At 47.4% G+C, this 18,873-nt stretch overlaps 1 protein-coding gene across 1 annotated transcript in view; it reads left to right on the forward strand.

Moving 5' to 3' along the window:
• The window catches only part of PYGB (glycogen phosphorylase B), a 58,871-nt gene that overhangs the window by 26,388 nt on the left and 13,610 nt on the right, over positions 1-18,873 (forward strand). The window contains exons 3-12 of the mRNA XM_045443694.1: positions 3,019-3,097; positions 5,609-5,712; positions 9,725-9,856; positions 11,712-11,823; positions 12,220-12,302; positions 13,490-13,633; positions 14,226-14,318; positions 15,638-15,784; positions 16,643-16,806; positions 17,740-17,854. Of these exons, the coding sequence (XP_045299650.1) occupies positions 3,019-3,097; positions 5,609-5,712; positions 9,725-9,856; positions 11,712-11,823; positions 12,220-12,302; positions 13,490-13,633; positions 14,226-14,318; positions 15,638-15,784; positions 16,643-16,806; positions 17,740-17,854 (1,173 nt within the window). The remainder of the gene's footprint in view (positions 1-3,018; positions 3,098-5,608; positions 5,713-9,724; positions 9,857-11,711; positions 11,824-12,219; positions 12,303-13,489; positions 13,634-14,225; positions 14,319-15,637; positions 15,785-16,642; positions 16,807-17,739; positions 17,855-18,873) is intronic.

Here is an 18,873-nt window from a genome sequence, read left to right on the forward strand (position 1 = left end):
AAAAGAAAAATAGATAAATTGGACGAGAGTTAAAACTTGTGTCATCAAAGGACATTATGAAGAAAGTGAAAAGGCAAAATGGGAGAAAATATTTGTAAATCATAAATCTGATCAGGGTCTAGTGTTCAGAATGTATTAACAACTCTTACAACTCAATAACAAAGAGACAGATAACCCAATTTAAAAATAGGCAAAGGACTTGAACAGACATTTTCCCAAAGAAGGTATACAAATGGTCAAAAAGCATGTGAAAAGATAATCAGCATCAGTAGTCAGTCATCAGGAAAAGTAAATAAAAACCATGAGATACCACTTTGCACCCACTAGAGTGGCTATGCTTGTAAAGACAGAGAACAAGTGTTGGCTAGGACATGGAGAAATTGGAACCTTCATATACTGCTGGGAGAAAGTAAAATGGTAGAATCATTTTGGAAAATAGTTTGGAAGTTACTCAAAAAGTTAAGCATAGAATTTACCATGTAACCTAGCAATTTCACTCCCAGGTTTATTTCCAAGAAAAATGAAAACATATGTCTACCCATAAAATTGTACTTGAATGTTCATAGCAGCATTATTCATAATAACAGTGGAACCAGCCTAAATATCCATTTATGTGATAAATGCATACACAAAATGTGGAGTAGTCATCCAGTGGAAAGGTACTCAGTGATAAACAGTACTGATACATGCTCCAACATGGATCAACCCTGAAAACATTATTCTAATTGAAAGAAGCCAGATACAAAAGGCCATATGTGGTTTGTTTCCATTTAAATGAAATGACCAGAATAGGCAAATCTATAGAGACAGAAAGTAGAAAAGTGATTGCCAAGGTCTGGAATAGGGAAACTGGGAGTGATTGCCAGTGAATATCGGGTTTGTTTTTGGAATGGTGAAGTTCTGGAATTAGTGGTGGTTGCATAACTTTGTAAATATGCTGAAAACCATTGAATTATTCTCTTCAAATGGTGAATTTTATATGGTATGTGAATTATATCTCAATTAAAAAGGTTAAAGATGCTTTATCATGCTTTTTCTGTCTTCGGTTCTGAAACCCACTTGAGCAAGATTTTACTTTCTGTCAATTAGCTACTGTTTGTGCCTCTTTTGAATACTTTCAAACTCATGGCAAAATTTGCCTTACTAGGCTGAGATGTACCTACAACATTCAAGGGTAAAAACATAAAAGAACAAAACATCTTTCCTCCCACATAGCCTACCTTTATGTGGTATGCTGGTCTCTGACTTTAGTAGGTGTTTTGTGAATAAGAGGTTTCACAGTCAGATAAATCTGGAAAATGCAGTTAAATGTGTTGCTTAATTTGGAGCCAGTGTATATTACTGGGTAAATTCTGCCTCCCCTGCATATCCAAAATATCTTTGGTGGAACACACTCCTTGAAATTGCTGTGGGAATTAAGTCAGTATTTTGAAATCTTACTCTAAATCAGATCACAGTTTGTGTTAATGCTGTTCAATTTACTTAATAGACACTAAACTGTTTCTTTATGACTTTGATGTTTTTATGTCCTTACAACTTTGCTTCTACCCTTTGTAATTTATCAGATCCTAAAGTATAGTCCGGAGACCCCAGGGGCCCCAAGACCTTTCAGTGGGTCTGCTAGATCAGAACTGTTTATTCTTACTCTGTCACAGGTATATGGTGAAGCTTTCCAGAGATATCCATGTGATACCTCAACAGATTGAATGCTAAGAGAGACAGTTATTAAAGATATTTGTAGAAATGTAAAACACTGCTACTCTTCTCAGTAAATTGTTTTCATTTTAAAACTGTATATTTGATTAAACTATGTTGTTTATGTTAATGTTAATGGGTTTATTATTTTAAAATGAATTCATATAGCCTTAAAAAACATTGATCTGTTTTCAATTTTTAACTTGATAAATATTGATAGATATAATTTCAATAAAGAATAGCTCTTGGGGGTCTTCCTGAAACCAAAAAGTTTAAAAACCACTCATCAAGATAATTAATGAGAGCCATTTGTGAAGTTTAACATACTAAAGCCAGATTAATGGAACAATTATCCACCTATCATAACTGATAGGCAGAACCTTCAGGTATGCATTCTGGAAAGGTTTCAAGTCAGGTGAAGAAGCTGTGACTTTGTTACTTTCTGATTTTTAACATTGTATACATATTTCACAAGATTGCACAAATGTAGTTGGGATGCCACAGGAAAGGTAGTTTTAGGTGTTGGTTTAAAAAGATGTCACATAGGACATCCGAAGAAGATGGCAGAGTAGGAGGAGCCTAGGCTCACGTCATCCCACAGACACACCTACCTAATAAGCACATCAGCATAAATAACCCAGAAAACGACCTGAAGACTGGCAGAACAGATTCTCCACAGCTAGAGAAGAGGCCACATCCAAGAGGCTAATAATAAATCTAAGCAGTTAAATAATTAGTAAATAAATAAATAAGTTACATAAATATCATTAAACCATATGCAATTAAAGAATTATTGAAACCACTAATTTTGGTGTTAGGCTACATGTTATAATCTGTTCACTATACGTAGGTTAATAACCTGGCAATATCTTTGGATGTTAAACCATGTCTCATTTGGATTATTTATTCTTTCTTTTTTTTAAGTTTATTTAATTTGAGAGGTGGGGGAGGGTCAGAGAGCAAGGGGGAGAGAGAGAATCCCAAGCAGTCTCCATGCTGTCAGCTCGGAGCCAGACACAGGGCTTGAACTCACGAATTGTGAGATCATGACCTGAGCCGAAACCAAGAATGGGAGGCTTAACCAACTGAACTACCCAGGCTCCCCTGATTATTAATTCTCAAGTAGTTTGGCAGCTTTTGAGATACCTGGAAACTTTCATTTTCATAAATACCAGATTTTAACATTGGATTTTCAAGTCTAAAAGCAGACTTTTTTAACCTTTGATTGTTAGAAACTCACAAGATTTAATATCTTTCCTCCTGTTGTGTGAAGAAGATAGACACTAAGTAATACTAAAACGTTGCCCTTGTTTTTATTCACAGCTGGGGCTGGACTTGGAAGAACTGGAGGAAATAGAAGAGGACGCCGGCCTTGGGAATGGAGGCCTGGGGAGGCTGGCAGGTAAACCCGGCACCTGGCTGGTGCACAGTCTCTCCTGGTGTAATGCCCTGGCCACTGCTCACATGGCGAGGCAGAGGTCAGCCGTGCTCTGAACAGCAGTCTGTCAGTGTAGATTGGCCCCTCTGAGTGGATGGGAGAGTGTGTTTCATCCACATCGAAAAAATTGCAAAATATTATGTTTTTCCTTTATACAAGGGATACTTCCTAATTATCATGAAAACCAGGCTTGCTGGTTTTTGGGTAGCTGGCCCTGGGAGGGGGTTTCCAGTATACTGACCACTTTCCTCAGCCAGTAATTGGGAGAAAGATGGATAGACACATATGTGCACACATATACACATACATATATGCATGTGTGCACACGCATACATTCACATACACATGTACACACATACACACACACATGATTTATGAATGTAGGTATGCTATTCCTGCTTTACTGTAGTAAACAGATTGCCTGGAAATAGTAGAGTCATTCCTTTCAGGATACTGCTCCCTTGGGCCATTCTGTTTGACAGTATATCCAGCCTTGTTTTTCCTGTTTGAGGTGTTTGTTTTGTTTTGTTTTTGTTTTTGGGGGGTTTTTTTGGTAGCTTTTTTAGGGCAGAGGGAGCTGAATGAAGAACTTAGAAGTGGAGGGGCACCTGACTGTCTAAGTCAGAAGAGCAAGCCACTCTTAATCTCAGGGTTGTGAGTTTGAGTCCCACGTTGGGTGTAGAGATTACTAAAAAAAAAAGTAAGTAAACTTAAAAAAAAACCAGAACTTAGAAGTGGAAATAGCTGTCACAGTGAGATTTGATTTTGCTGTGTGCTTCAAGGCTCTTGGGCACAATGTTTCTGGAACAGAAATAAGTTTTGTGCTGCCCTTGTGTGTGGGGGATATGGGAGGGTGGGCTCAGGCCCCTACCACTTTGCATTACTGCCCCTCTGGGGAGTTGTCATTTTCTAAAGGGATCAAACACCCTAAAGTTTATCTGAGCTTGTGCATGTGCCTTTGTTTTCAAATGTTAAGTTAAATTCTTCAGAAATTATAAATGCAGCATATATTTTTCCCAAACAAAACAGTACATGGATTTATATAAGGAAACAGTTTGCAAGGCCTGCCCCACCTCCACCTGTTGATGTGAAAAGCTTGTGTGTCACCTACTGCTCTCAGATGCAGGGCTCTGTCTTAGTTTATGGCAGTGAAATCATCCCAGACAATAAGCTGTAGCTTACTTTCCACACAGACCCGATCATGGCATCCCAGCTAGAGGGCAGCGCGTAGCCCTGAGGGAGCTCCTGGGTCATCAGTCCCCTGCGGCTCCCTTTACCCTCGATAGCATTCTGTTGATTATAGCCATCTTCCCAGTCAGTAAAAACAGCACCTGTTTCTCCAAGCTCCAGGAGGCTCCAGACCCTTCGGTCTCCTTCACAGCTCAGGTAGCTGCCTAAACTCCCCTCCTACCCTAAGGCTGGTGACTGTCAGGCAGGACAGTCCCATCCCTGCTGTAACACAATCTGCTCCCTTCAGGGGTTCAGGGCATCTGCAGGCCTTCCATAGTCTGGTTCCTATTGCCTTCCTAGTCACCTTTCCTGCCACTTGTGTGGTGCCACTGGCCTTGCCCATGGACTGGTGTGACCTCCTCTGGGGCCGTTTCCATGGACTCCTCTTACCTGTGCAGATGTGGGTAGACCCCAGCCTGCTGTAACTTGATGTGTCCTGTGGCCCTCCTGAGAGAATGCTTTCTTCAGAACAAGGTTCCAGATCTTACATTTGTGGATCCTCTTATTCCTAACCCTCAGCACAGGGTCTAGTAACAGGGGTCTGGGCATACTTGGTGAACTGAGCAAGTATTTTATTTACTGATGTTTCTTGTGGACTTTTTTTCCTTTTTAATCCAGAAGTTTAATAAGACTGCCTTCTGGATCTTTATTTAAAACACTGGTCTTTTTCAAGACATTTTCATTGGAACAAAGGCTTATTAGGTTGATGTGCTGCTCCAGCCACGTTCCAGGGGCCTTGGGTGTTTGAGTTCTTTTATGGTAAAATGTCCATTCCCAGCCCCATCCCCGTGCCTCCTGCACTAGCGTGTAGAGCTAGTTCGCGGTGTTACCCCACTGTCCAAACAGCATGGACAAGTAGAAGGTGCAAGGGTGGGGAGGCCTTCAGCCTGTATGAGCTCTCTAAGACAAAGGTAGCAGTGAGGGGACTTTGTGTTGAAAGGTGTGCCAAGTTAGATGAGACTCTCTGGGGTTCTTCACTTCTGCCCTTCCCATCTCCCCACAGCCCCCACACTAACACCCTCTTGGCCCAGACCATGGCTCTCAAGGTGAAGGGATTGAGGGAGGGCTCAGTTTTACTTTCATGAAATCTGAAGCTGACAGGTTAGCACTGAATCACTGTCTGGCATCCAGAGGCCAGTGTCCCAGTACCTACTTAACATGGGTGTCTGGGCCTTGCTTCCAGGGGGCCTCAAAACTGCTAATTATCTTTGATTCCAAGAAGTTCTTTGTGTTTGGAATTTTCAGCCTGCTTCCTTGACTCAATGGCCACGTTGGGCCTGGCAGCATATGGCTATGGAATCCGCTATGAGTTTGGGATTTTTAACCAGAAGATTGTCAACGGCTGGCAGGTGGGTGAAACTCGGTTCTTTCACTTGTTTCCACCTCTCATGTGCAGAAGAAAACAAACAGGTACTTTCAGTTCAGTTTTTTATATGCTAAATTCCTTCCTGGAGAGATTGTCTGCCCGTCCTGGGCAAGGCAGAGGTGGGATAGGTCGGGGGTATCCTGTGAGCTTCGTGCTTCCCTTAGAGCTCTATGTGGGCTGCCAGAGGCCCATCTTCTGTGTGAGCTCATCACACACAGCTTCTGTGTGAGCCTGGGAAGCCTGCTGGGTGGGACCCAGGGCCTAACTGGCCTTATAGGTGTTGCCAGGTGCTGCCTGCTGGTTCCCTGTTGTACCTCAGCATGGAACAGAGGTGGCCCTCTCTGGTTTACCCTCAGTGGGACAATTGACATGGAGTAGTTAGAAGAAGAGTTATTGTAGGTTTTGTTCCCACCTTCTGCCTTCACTCCCCGACACCACTGAGGGGACTGTGTCCTGTGCCAGCCTCTGCAAAGCAAAGTGCCTTGAGGAAGAGTGGGCTTAGATCCTGAAATATCAAACCATAGCTAAGTGAGGTAGCCAAGAACACATTGGTGGAAAGAATATAACCTCACAGTGCAACCTCAATGTCCTACACTGGGCAAGAGGGTCATTTCCCCTCATTTAAAACTTTAAAATGGGGGCACCTGGGTGGCTCAGTTTGTTAAGCATCCAGCTCTTGGTTTTGGCTCAGGTCATGATCTCACAGTTTGTGAGTTCAAGCCCCAAGTGGGGCTCTGTGCCGACAGCGCAGAGCCTGCTTGGGATTCTCTCTCTCCCTCTCTCTGCCCCTCCCCTGCTCATGTATTCATGTGCATGCTGTCTCTCTCTCTCTCTCAAAATAAATAAATAAACTTAAAAAAAAAAGACTTTAAAATCAAAGGTATGGCTATTCCACTTGATTAGAAAATAGTTTATGTAATATAATTTGGCTCCTAAAAATGACAGACAAAGCAGGGCTGTGGTTGGGATTAAAGGTTTGTAACAGGAGAATAGTATAGAATATAAACAGATGGATGCCTGGGGTGATGGAAAGCTCCTGTATCTTGATGAGGCTGGGTCACAGGTACGGGCAATTGACAGAACTCCTCAAGAGTATCCTTAAGGTTTACACATTTTGCTGTCTATATATTAACCTAAAAAATAAACACAGAGTGAACTGTACTTAATGAGGTGCATGCTGAAGTGTTCGTGGAGAAGTGTACAGATGTCTGCAACTGACTTTGAAATGCATCAAGAAATTAATGGGTCGATGGATGGAGGATATGTGATAAATCAAGTATAGCAACATGTTAACAATTATGGAACCTAAGTGGAAGGTGCGTGGGTGTTCACTGCCAATTCTTTTAACACTTCTTTATGTTTGAAAGCACTCATAATAAAAAGTTGGCAAAGAAAAGTATGGCTAACAGTAAAAGAAAACTTAAAACAGATTTGTATCTATTGCTTAATTTGTAGAAGTACTCTCTCCAGCCTTAAAGAGAACTCCACTCTTCCTCCTGGTACATTACAGGTAGTTTCATGCACAGTTCCTTATGTGTGTCTGTCTGTCAGAGGCACCCCGGCCCTTGTACCTCTGTGTCCTTTAACCCATTCCAGCTCCTTACAGTCGATGCAATGTGCTTTCATAAGACAGAAACTCTGAGGCCCCTCCTTACCTACTTGGTGTTTTGGTTAAAGGCAGAAAGGTTTTTTGTGTTGTTTTTTTTGTTTGACCACAGACATTTCTTTCTTCTGGTGTTCTATTTCTGTATATTATTGCCATCTTGCAAAACAATTTAAAGACAGTTGTGGGATGATAAACTCACCCTCCTCTCACCCTGTTTTCATGAGAGCCAGTCAGTTTTTAATGGAGTTTAGCTGTAGCATAATTAAATGTGGGCAGTGGTCAGACAGCAGTGTTGTTGGCCATGGGGCAGGGAGAGGGGTCTGGAGAGGACACCCTCCTGCCTCTTGTACTTGAGGAGATGCTGCTTCTGCAAACAACTCATGGAATTACGTTACAGGAGATGACCAGGCTTTGGTGTTGGAGAATTTCACTAATGTACAGACATGGCACCAGATCAAAAGGCAGGACTGGTCCCATGATGAATAGCTACCTGCAGCAGACAGAAAAGCCCAGCCAGAAGTACTATGGAGAGACACATATTCAGGCAATAACATCAGCTGTGTCACCTCCCTAAAACTGCAACCAAATATTCTTCTTTTACTTCTGTGTAGGAACCATTAAGAAAAAAACCCAGAGCGCCTGGCTGGCTCAGTTGGTAGAGTGTGTGACTCTTTGATCTTGGGATCATGAGCTCAAGCCCCACATTGGGTACAGGGCTTACTTAAAAAAAAAAAAAAGACAAACGAATAAAAATTTTTGAAAACCCTCAAAGTAACATACAGGCACACCTTATTCTGTTGCACTTGGGTTTATTGCGCTTCACACATAATGCATATTTTACAAATTGAAAGGTGTGGCAACTCTGCATCAAGCAAGTTTGTTGGCCCCATATTTTCAACAGTATTGGCTCACTTTGTCATTTTGGTAATTCTCACAATGTTGCAGACTTTATTATATTGTTCTGGTGATCTGTGATCAGTGATTAAAACTTGCTGAAAGCTCAGATGATGGTTAGCATTTTTTAGCAATATTTTTAAATTAGGTATGTACATTGTTTTTTTAATAATTAATTAATTAAATTTTGGGGGGAGAGAGCATGTACAAATGAGTGGGAGAGGGAGAGAGAGAATCCCAAGCAGGCTGCATGCCCAGCGCAGAGCCCGGGGCTTGATCTCACAACTGTGAGATCATGACCTGAGCCGAGATCAAGAGTCAGATGCTCAACTTGACTGAACCACCCAGGTGCCCCTGGGCACATTGTTTTTTAAGACATAATGCTGTTGCACACTTAATAGACTACAGTATAGCATAAACAAAACTTTCATATGCACTGGGAAACCAAAAAATTCATTTGACTCTCTTTTGCTAAATTGGCTTTATTGTGGCAGTCTGGAGCCAAATGTGCAATATCTCTGAGTTATGCCTATACCTGGGGTTATTTGTTAAATTTGAAGAAGAAAGACTCACTTATTTAATTTATATTTATTATTCTTTATACATTGCCTGCCAAATTAGTTTGTTCCGAATGCTTCTACTCAAGGATTGTTAGACTCTGTGGGGCTACTTTTAGTTTTATTGGTGGGATTCTTTTTTGTGTATTTACTGATTTTGGATACCACTAAGTGCAGTTTTTGGAAAATTAGCTGCTTCAAGGAAGGCCTAGTACAAAAGCAATGTCTTCTAGTTGTGTGTGTCCAGGCATTCGTGCTACAAAGGCAGCCTGGCCCCTGGCACCTGTGAATTTGTGGTGTCATTTTCAAAGTGGTGGACTTCTAGTGATTCTTTTTTTTTTTTTTTTTTTTTTTTTTTTTACTATAACAGCTTTATTTAGTTATCAAGTGTTTTTTTAATATATTTACAAAGTTGGGCAGCCATCACCACTATCTATTTCCAGAATGTTTTCATCACCCCAAAAAGAAATCCAGCATGGATTTGCTGTCACACACTAGCACCTGACAACCATATCTGGTGTCTCTGTGCATTTGGCTGTTCTAGACATTTCCTGTGAATGGAGCCATACACTACATGGGCCTCTTTGACTCAGCGTCTTTGCAGGGTTTATCCATGTTGTAGTACGCAGCAGAACTTTATCCTTTTTTATTGCTGAATTCAGGTTGTTCTTAATGTCTTTTTACTTTAATGCATTCTTCTGAATTTTATCTGAGTTTGTTTCTTTAATAGGACGACATGTTAATTTTTAAACACGAGGCCTTGACTGGAACTGGACATCTTTGCCTTGTAAATAGGCTATAGTTTATTTCAGTGCTGGATGGCATCGGTATCTCAACAGCATGGTCATTGTGGGCAGTGGAAAGGGGTGGCCCTGCCCCCATGACTGTCTCCCCACTGCCACCCGAGAGAGCTGACCTTACCACCGGCCCCTTTCCAGGTGGAGGAGGCAGATGACTGGCTGCGCTATGGCAACCCCTGGGAGAAAGCCCGGCCCGAATACATGCTTCCTGTGCACTTCTACGGGAGAGTGGAGCACACCCCTGAGGGTGTCAGGTGGCTGGACACTCAGGTATCCACCCTGGGCATCCCCAGGGAAGTGTGGGGCTGAGTGAGGTGGCTGCCACATTTTGTCATCACTCCTCATTCCCTTTGGGAGTGGGAGGTGTGCTGTTTCCCCAGAGGACCTGACCCAAGGTGACTGCCTGGGAGGTTTTGTTCTCATACACTCAATTCTTACACATTGTCAGGGCTGCCCAGACAGTGGAAAACACTCAGTGTGAAGTCACTGTCTTTGCAGTTTAATAGGGGCTTGTGTTGGGGTTCAGACCAGCAGTCATTGAATGGCTAGCAGGACAGTGTTGTGACGGGGCAGGGTGTTAATCCCTGGAGGGACATGGATAGTCCCCAGCATCTCTAGACAGCAGGTGCTTGATGCATGCATTCACCACAGTCACCACACACCACAGGCCTCAGTAGTGTCTCCTGGGTGCCGCCCACCATTACTGAGCTATCAGAGTCCTGGGCATGTGGTGGTCTGGATGGATGTCCCAGCACAGGGCACAGGCACTGATGAGGGAATCAGGGCAAGAACATGGAGAGTCCAGTCCAGGCTCTGGGATGGTGGACAGTGCACATCTGAGTGGTTTCAGCTAAGGGACTGAGAGAGGTAGCAGGAGAGCTTTTGTGAGGGGGTAGCTGTAATGAGCAAGGCTCAGCCATCTAGATGTGGGGCAATGAGCCCAGGAGACTGGAGAAGTCCCAAGCATGCAAAAGTGAGTCATCCAGATTTTCTGCAGCATAAGTTTTAAGGAGTGCATGGGCTAGGGTTGGCTGGAGCCATGTTATGGAGGCCTAAAATGCCATAATAAGTTGTATTTAATTCAAAAGAGGAAAGAATAAGATCAGTTATCTGATTGCATGTGCTTGTAGAAGATGAGCATGTCATGTATGTAGGGAGGCATAGAGACCGTTGGGGCATTTCTGTCAGCCCTGGGCTGTTAGGGATGCTTTGTAGGGCTTGTCACTGGCTTGGATATGGCCTTGGGGGGCAGGGGAGCAGGGAGCAGGGGTGAGGGTAGAGGGGAAAGGAAAAGTGATTCTAAGGCTCTAGTGATGCTATCAACACAGTCCTTTTGGCTGTCAGAGCCGCTTTCATCTCGTAAAGCCACATAGTTGAACTTGTATGAGCCCCCGTGAGCGTACCTGAATGTGAGAAACCTCATCAGAGGATCTGAGGGTTGGAAGTGACCTTGAGGCTGGTGTGTGTCTTCCTGTGCTTGACAAGAGTAAAGCAGATACTTGTGGACAGACTGGAATCGGGGGTGGGAGGAGCGTGGCAGGTTCTGTGCGTAGAGAGCAGGCCCTGCATTTTCCGTTGTGAGTGGAGTGTGGGCTGGTTTGGTTTCTCTGAGGGTTAGAGGTCAAGTCTCCCAACAGGAGGAGCCTTTTGCAGGCATTGGAAAATGGAAGTCAGAAATAGAAGTCCTCTGTGGAGAAGTTAGTTTGGGTCGTGAAACTACACAAGTGGGTCGAGTGAGAAGAGGAAGGAGGGCAGAGAGAGGACAAGGACACTGGAGTCATGACTGCTAACAGAGTGTGAGTGAGGTTGACACAGTGGCACCTTGAAGATCTGAGTGGGAAGAATTCTTAAATCAATGCCAGTGTGGAAGGAGGAGAAGCTAGAGAAGACAGAATGACCTCAGGAGTGTGGTCAGGGCCTTACTGCAGAGCCATCACAGGTGGTCTTAGTTGGGGAGGCCTGCAGGCTTGCAGGGCAGGTTGCAGGGATTTGGGGCACAAGGAGAAAAGCCAGAGGGCAAGCAGGTTGGCCACCAGCGGGGAGCAGAATGCTGCTGCTGGGGTGAGAAGGCCTGGGACTGGGGACTGTGTTGCTAGCTGACTGGATCTGACCATCTCTCGGCCAGGTGGTGCTGGCCATGCCGTACGACACCCCTGTGCCGGGCTACAGGAACAACACCGTCAACACCATGAGGCTGTGGTCCGCCAAGGCACCCAATGACTTCAAGCTCCATGACTGTGCGTTCTGCCCCTCTTATTTCTGTTGGATGGCTTCTCCCAAATTCGCCCCGTGAAGCTCTTGTCACTGCTGTGCAAAGCACAGGACTCTCAATGTGGAGGGCAGAGGGCAGGGTCCTCAGAGCACCAGGGCTTCCCAGGGAGAGCCCACCAGCAAAGCCACTGCTCGTGGAACCCTGTGCCCTCAGGAAAGACCAAGGGGCCTAGGGCTCTGCAGGATGTGTGGGGGATACAGGTTGGGCCTGGGGCAGAGTGAAACCATGGCTCTGGGGACACCTTCTGTGCAGGAACATCCCTCACACAGTTCAGGGAAGTGAGGGAGGACCTTCAGGGAAGGGGCACATGAGGAGTCAAGGGAAGGGATGTGGGTTCTGACCTCACTGTTTCTGCCCCTAGTTAATGTGGGAGGCTACATCGAGGCGGTCCTGGACAGGAACCTAGCCGAGAACATCTCCAGAGTCCTGTATCCAAATGATAATGTGAGTATCTCATGTGGTTGCTTCTCTTCTGCTAGGAAAGTGTGCTAGGGGCTGGGGCTGTCTAGAAGGACCTATTTGCTGGCCTCCCATTCATCAGGTGAGACCACGTAAGTAGCTACCAGCAGCCCTGTGTGGCTCCTCGGAGTGAGGGCACCACAGCATGCTTGACAAAGCCCCACAAGTCCAAGTGTGCCTGTTAGCATCTCCCCTTTGCTCTCTCCCTAAGAGGATACAGCAGGAGGTTCTTGGCCTTGCCTCACATGTCTATACTGCTGTGTACCCGGCTGCCCCTGAGGCTGGCTCTGAGCTGACTCTCTGCAAGACCGTATGCAGAGCAACGTGTGGGGGATTTGGGAACTTGTCAGACCTCACGTCCAGTCAGTTTCTGCTCTTCTGGCATGTGATGCCACTTCCCCAGGAGTTGGATGAGCTATTTCTCAAATGGGAATACCAGTCCCTGCTTTTCAGTGATGCCTTGAGACATACGCCAGTCATGGTTCGAAAAGCTTTAATTATGTGCCACCACCCACTAGATGAAGTAACAATCACAGTCCCCAGTGATTGCTACTGAGTTTAGTGTCTGGTGGCTTTGTTGTTGCCAGACAAGAGCCCTTAGAATTTGCCTTTGTTAGTGGGTTGTGTGTTCTTTGTTTTATCAGAGTAACAGGTGCACATTAATAGCAAAGGGAATTGGTGTTGAAAGGCTCACAACCAAACATACCCCATTCCCCCTTCCCCTGCCAAGATTTTAAGCAGATTCTAAAGCTTCAGGTACAAGGCATTTTTAGGACACTGACACTTTGGAGCTTGTGCTTCTGAGTGGCTCTGGCTGTTAAGGAATGAGACCTGCATGCCTGGTGTCCTCACACAGGGCACTGTGACCATTTGCTGGCTGCTTCCCTATCTGAAGATCACACACAGGTCAGGCCATCTAGACCTTCTGCTTGTGCCCCTGAGCTGCAGGTTACCTGACCTTGGGCCCTGGGATGGTGGTGATGGAGGTCCACCATGCTGACACTCAAGGGCTCTCGTCCTCTCATGCACACGTGGGTCTCTATGGTCCCTGGAGCAGGGCCTCCCAGCCTCGTGCCCTTCTTGAGCCCTGGGGTGGGGGTGGGGGGGGTCCCTGAGGACCTGTGGTGGCCCTGGTGGCTGTTGTTGGTGCCAGCGCTGTCCTGTGTCCACAGTTCTTCGAGGGGAAGGAACTGCGCCTGAAGCAGGAGTACTTTGTGGTGGCTGCTACCCTCCAGGACATCATTCGCCGCTTTAAGTCCTCCAAGTTTGGCTGCCGGGACCCAGTGAGAACCTGTTTTGAGACATTCTCAGACAAGGTGGGTGTTGATGGGTCTTGTGCAGAAGGACAGGACATTCCCAGGCTTGATTTCTATCTCAAGGCTGGGCGTGGGTGAGGAGAGGACAGCAGCCCCCCTCATTTCCTTGTCATCAGGGGCCAGGCCCCCTCCTCTCTGACCAGGGCCACACTAGGTGTCCTTAGGAACAGCAAGGGACACTGTAAAAGGTTCCCGTGGCAAAGCGTGATGCATTTGATGGGCTGGGTTTAGTGATTTTAAACAAAGCCAATATATCCTCGGTGAGAGGAACATTCTGGGTCAGGGGGAGCTGTGGAGAGCAGAAGAGCCTCGGTGGGGTGCCAAGGGTCCTACTGCAGAGCCAGCCCATGGGGTCTTCCCAATGGCCCTCCCTGTGGCCCCTCTTGCCCTGTTGTCCTCCCTGCTCCTTGGCTGGTTTTCAGGCTAGGTTCAGCATCTGTGCCGTGATTTCAGCTCCCTGCTGTCAGCCCTATGGATCAGGCTCCCCAGGGGTGGGCGGCTATGGACCCTGATTCTGCACACACTGACCACCGTGGCACCCATGCAGATGCAGGCAAGGGGATTGAGGGGGATCACCCTGTGTAAACTGCAGGTTGCCATCCAGCTGAATGACACCCACCCAGCCCTTGCCATCCCTGAGCTCATGCGGATACTGGTGGATGTGGAGAAAGTAGACTGGGACAAGGTAAGCACTGAAGACAAGGGCACAGGGCTGGGCACATGGAGTGACTGTGTTCCCACACTGATGGGCATGTGGAGTGACACTGTCCCTGTCACAACTGGGTATATAAGGTGATAGTGTTCCCTGCAGACCTGGGCACATAGGGGTGACAGTGTCCCCTCACCTTCCAGCCTGTCCCAACAACAGTGGTGAGTACTGAGCTGGCCCTAGGATGTTGAGGAAGGCCTATCCCCTGTGGCCTGGGGAGTACAGAGGGACATTGTCCTTGAGAAGCAGGGCCATGAGGAGGCCGATGTTCCAAGAGCAGGTCTGGGGTTCTCCCAAGGGACTAAGACACCATAGGTGGAGCAGTGGCACAAAGGCACAGAAGAGCAGTTTTCTGGAAGACTGGGAAAAAATTCTGACACGTCTTAGAGCTTTTCACGTACATTTTCTCATCTTAGAATTGTGGCAAGAACCGCAGAAGTATTAAGTGTAAAGAAACACATTGTTTAAATTTTTTTTTTTTTAATTTATTTTTGGGACAGAGAGAGACAGAGCATGAACGGGGGAGGGGCAGAGAGAGAGGGAGACACAGAATCGGAAACAGGCTCCAGGCTCTGAGCCATCAGCCCAGAGCCTGACGTGGGGCTCGAACTCACGGACCGCGAGATCGTGACCTGGCTGAAGTCGGACGCTTAACCGACTGCGCCACCCAGGCGCCCCTGTTTAAATTTTTTATAAGTTCTTCTGGCTCAACTTATTTGGTCCTGGATGCTTGTAAAGCAAGATTTTCTTGATCTAGTTTAAATCAACTATAAGACTTTAGAACAATTTTCATGTCATTTTGTAGAACCCAGAGCCCCCTCTGGTTTGGGGTGTACTCCTGGGCAGGGCTGGGCAGTGCCCCCATGGTCCCATCTGCCCTTGGCCAGTGGAGGGAGGCCACACAGTTTCCCAGTGTTTCCAACTGGGTGTGAGATCAGTTTGGTGGAAACAAAGTAGAAAATTGTTTGGTGCTCTGTTTTGTTCGCAAACAAAAAATGGTTCACAGAAGAAAAGAGTGATGCCAGGTGATGAGGTAAGCGTCACTCATTTATGTGTGTGTACTATGTTAGGAAGTAGAATGTTCGTGGTCACGTTGGGAAGGCGAAGGGCATGGGGCTCACTTGTAGGTTTTGAGAAGGTTCTAGATAGCCCCAGAGGGCAGAGATATGTAGCCACCTGGGCTCCTTTCAAGTGGGATCCGAACATCTACCTTTGATGGACTTTGCCCTGAGCATCTGGTAGAAAAGCGGATTGTTTCTAAACAAAACAATTTGGAATGTTCTGGAATGTTCTAGGCCTGGGAAATCACAAAGAAGACATGTGCATACACCAACCACACTGTGTTACCTGAGGCCTTGGAGCGCTGGCCTGTGTCCATGTTTGAGAAGCTTCTGCCACGGCACCTGGAGATCATCTACGCCATCAACCAGAGGCACCTTGATGTGAGCAGGGTTGGGGTGTGTATGGGTGGGAGCTTTAGGGATGCTGCCCCCGAGATGACCACCCCTCCTGTCGTGATTGGGGATGGGGGTGGTGGGCTGCACCTGCACCTGGAAGAGGTGGAGGTTCCTCCTGTCCTCTATGTGGAATTGTCTGGCCTGCGACATGTATCTTCTCGCATGGAATAGCCCTCTGTCCAGCAGAGGGCTTTGGGGTCCAGGGGCCGTTGCTGGGTAAATCTCTTCCCCAGACCTAGACCCCTGCTGTGTATGTGGGAGTCATGGATTTAGGTCTTTTTGAAATGTTCTCATTCCCATGTGGGGCTCAAATGTAAGAGTCTGTTCCTGGAATGCCAGAGGCCTTGGTCCTGAGACACCATAGCAGCATTTGGATGATTTGGAAATAAAGCAGCATTTGTCTTTCCTCTGTTACCCATGGAGAGAAGAGTGCTACAGGGAAAGGGGAACTTAGAATCCAGGTGTGCTTGTTCAGTTGTTTAACCTTTTGGTGAAAAAGTAGCCGTTCCCAATTGGTCAGACCTTGCCTAGGCCAACAGGGCAGCACTCTTGTCTTTTCCTTCTAAGTCACATGGCACATCTTAGCACCACGGTCCTCCTGTCACCTTCCACAGAATAGCTCTGTCGAGTCCTCTGGCCAGTCAGGCCTTTCCCTGGGCTGCAGCAGTGTGGAGGAGCTTCCTGCTACGCCCGGGGCTCTCAGAGGTGCATCCAGGGAGTTTGAATGCATGTCTGGGGTGCAGCAACCTTGGGATTTTCTTGGAGGAGGCAGAACATCCCATGGGGGCCCCTGGGCTTCCTGTTCACCACTTGCTCACCTCCTGCTCTCTGACTTGGCTACAGCACGTGGCTTCCCTGTTCCCTGGGGATGTGGACCGCCTGCGGAGGATGTCTGTGATCGAGGAAGGGGACTGCAAGAGGATTAACATGGCCCACCTGTGTGTGATCGGGTCCCACGCTGTCAACGGCGTGGCGAGGATTCACTCAGAGATCGTGAAGCAGTCAGTGTGAGTGGAGCCAGCATTTGCGCTGACCTGGGTGTACCTTCTTCTTGACCCTAGACTCGCCTCTGGGCACTGTTGGCAGCCATACACACAGTGGCTGGGGCATGTTGCCCAGGCTCCACACTTGCTCTCCTGCCCTCACAGGTACTGTCTGAACTGCCCAGGGCATGTTATTCAGTGGCTGAGGACACCGTGGGCAATGTTAGGGCGTTGAGCCTTTGAGTTATCACCAGTGCCACCTCCTCTTTTCTGTGTCCTCTGTCTGTCCAGACAGATGCTCTGTCTTGGAGCCATCTGCTGCTGGCCAGGTGCCAGGAGTGCCTGCTTAAGAGTGTCCCAGGTTAGGGCAGGAGGAGTCAAGGCTTGTCAGCAAGAGGAAGGAAGAATTCTTAAGTCAGATCTCCCAGTGTTTTCCCTCCCTCTTTTGGTGGAACATGATTTTGAAACTCCTTCCTGCCATCCTTGACCCAGATGTATGTAGAGTACCTCCGTGAGCACCAGGTAGACCCCAGACCAGGTCTGTCTGTGTAGAGGCTTCTGTGTTCCTGGTACCAGCCCAAGCGCTTCATGTGTTATAGTCTTTAGATCCTCACAGCAAGCCTCTCAGAGAGGTGTGTCCCCATTTTACAGATGAGGAAACTAAACCCTGGCTCTCAAGCTCTATGATAGCCCGTACCCTCTTCAATGTCACATTCACTGTGGAAGATGGCCAGGTTCCATTACCTGTGTGCTTATTGCTATGTGACTAAATGTGCAGTGCTTTGAAAAGCATGTGCTCCATCCTTACTGTTCTCAAAAGAGGGCAGCAAGGCTGACTGCTCTGTGCTCCTTAGAAAACAACAAAAAAACTTAGCTTAGTGATCTTCCAGTGGGATTTCTGAATGTTCTCTTGCTCACCTTGTTTGTTGTGACATTTGTCTGTTTCCTGTGTTTTAGCTTTAAGGATTTTTATGAGCTCGAGCCAGAGAAGTTCCAGAATAAGACAAATGGCATCACACCCCGAAGGTGGCTGCTCCTGTGTAATCCGGGGCTAGCCGACACCATTGTGGAGGTGAGACCAGCTGCCTTTGAGTCCCCGGAGAGCTGTGAGCACAGTTAGCACCTCATCTGTTGCCCAAGGCCCTCAGGCCCATCACCAGTGTGTTGACCAGTGGTGGCTCCTGGCCAGGGACCCCAGGTGGGGTCCTGCTGCCACCCAGATGTGGGAGTGATAGGCTGGGCTGGGCAGTCAGTCAATGGCCCCAGAGGCCTGTGCAGGAGTTCAGAAGTGAGGCCCTGGGCTTCAAGAGGGGCTGGGGTGGGATCACCTGGTTGAGCAGCAGCCACAGGCCCGCTGAAGAGGTTTTGGGAGGCAGAGATGCAGTGGTTACTGATTGTTCATGTGCTTGTGCACACCAGGTGACAGCTAGCCTTGAGAATGCAGTAGGTGGCTGTAGGGTGGTGCCCGCTGAGAGTCTGTGGTGGGGACATTGCCTGCCTGGGCTGCGTGTGTCAAGGAAGGCATCCCTGGAGAAGGGAGAGCAAGACAGATCCAAAGGGCTAAAAGGAGGGAGTTGGGAGCAGTGAATCTCTGTTCCAAGGCCCTGTGGTGGAGGGACGTGGCCCACCCAGGAGCTGGAAGGCCAGCGAGGCTCAGTGCCTGGCGAGGCGGGCAGAGGGAGGACAGGCCTCGGAAGTGGCCAGGGCATTTGCAGGCCAGGAGTTTTCCTCTTGTTCCTACATTAGCAGCAGGGAGACTTAGTGGGGTACTTGATGAGAGGTACATTTGGAGTGACCACGCTGCTGTAGTGCAGAGAGTTCAGGGCCAGGAAGTGACTGGAAGGTGCTCCATTATTTCACAGTCTTGGCAGGTACAGAGCCTTGGGGATGGATGGCAGACAGGGCCCAGGCCAGGAAGAGCCGCTGGGCCACGGTTGGCCCCCAGGTTTGGGGCCTTTCTGTGAAGGGAACAAGGGAAGCTCGTGGGATTGTTGTGGATGTTTGAGCTTGACCAGATTGGGACATAATGTCAGGAGCAAGCCCAGGGACTGAGAGGGAGGCTGGGGCGGGGCTGCCCGTGGTGGTCGAGGC

Source organism: Leopardus geoffroyi, chromosome A3 (assembly GCF_018350155.1).
Source record: "Leopardus geoffroyi isolate Oge1 chromosome A3, O.geoffroyi_Oge1_pat1.0, whole genome shotgun sequence".
Taxonomy (NCBI): Eukaryota; Metazoa; Chordata; class Mammalia; order Carnivora; family Felidae; genus Leopardus; species Leopardus geoffroyi.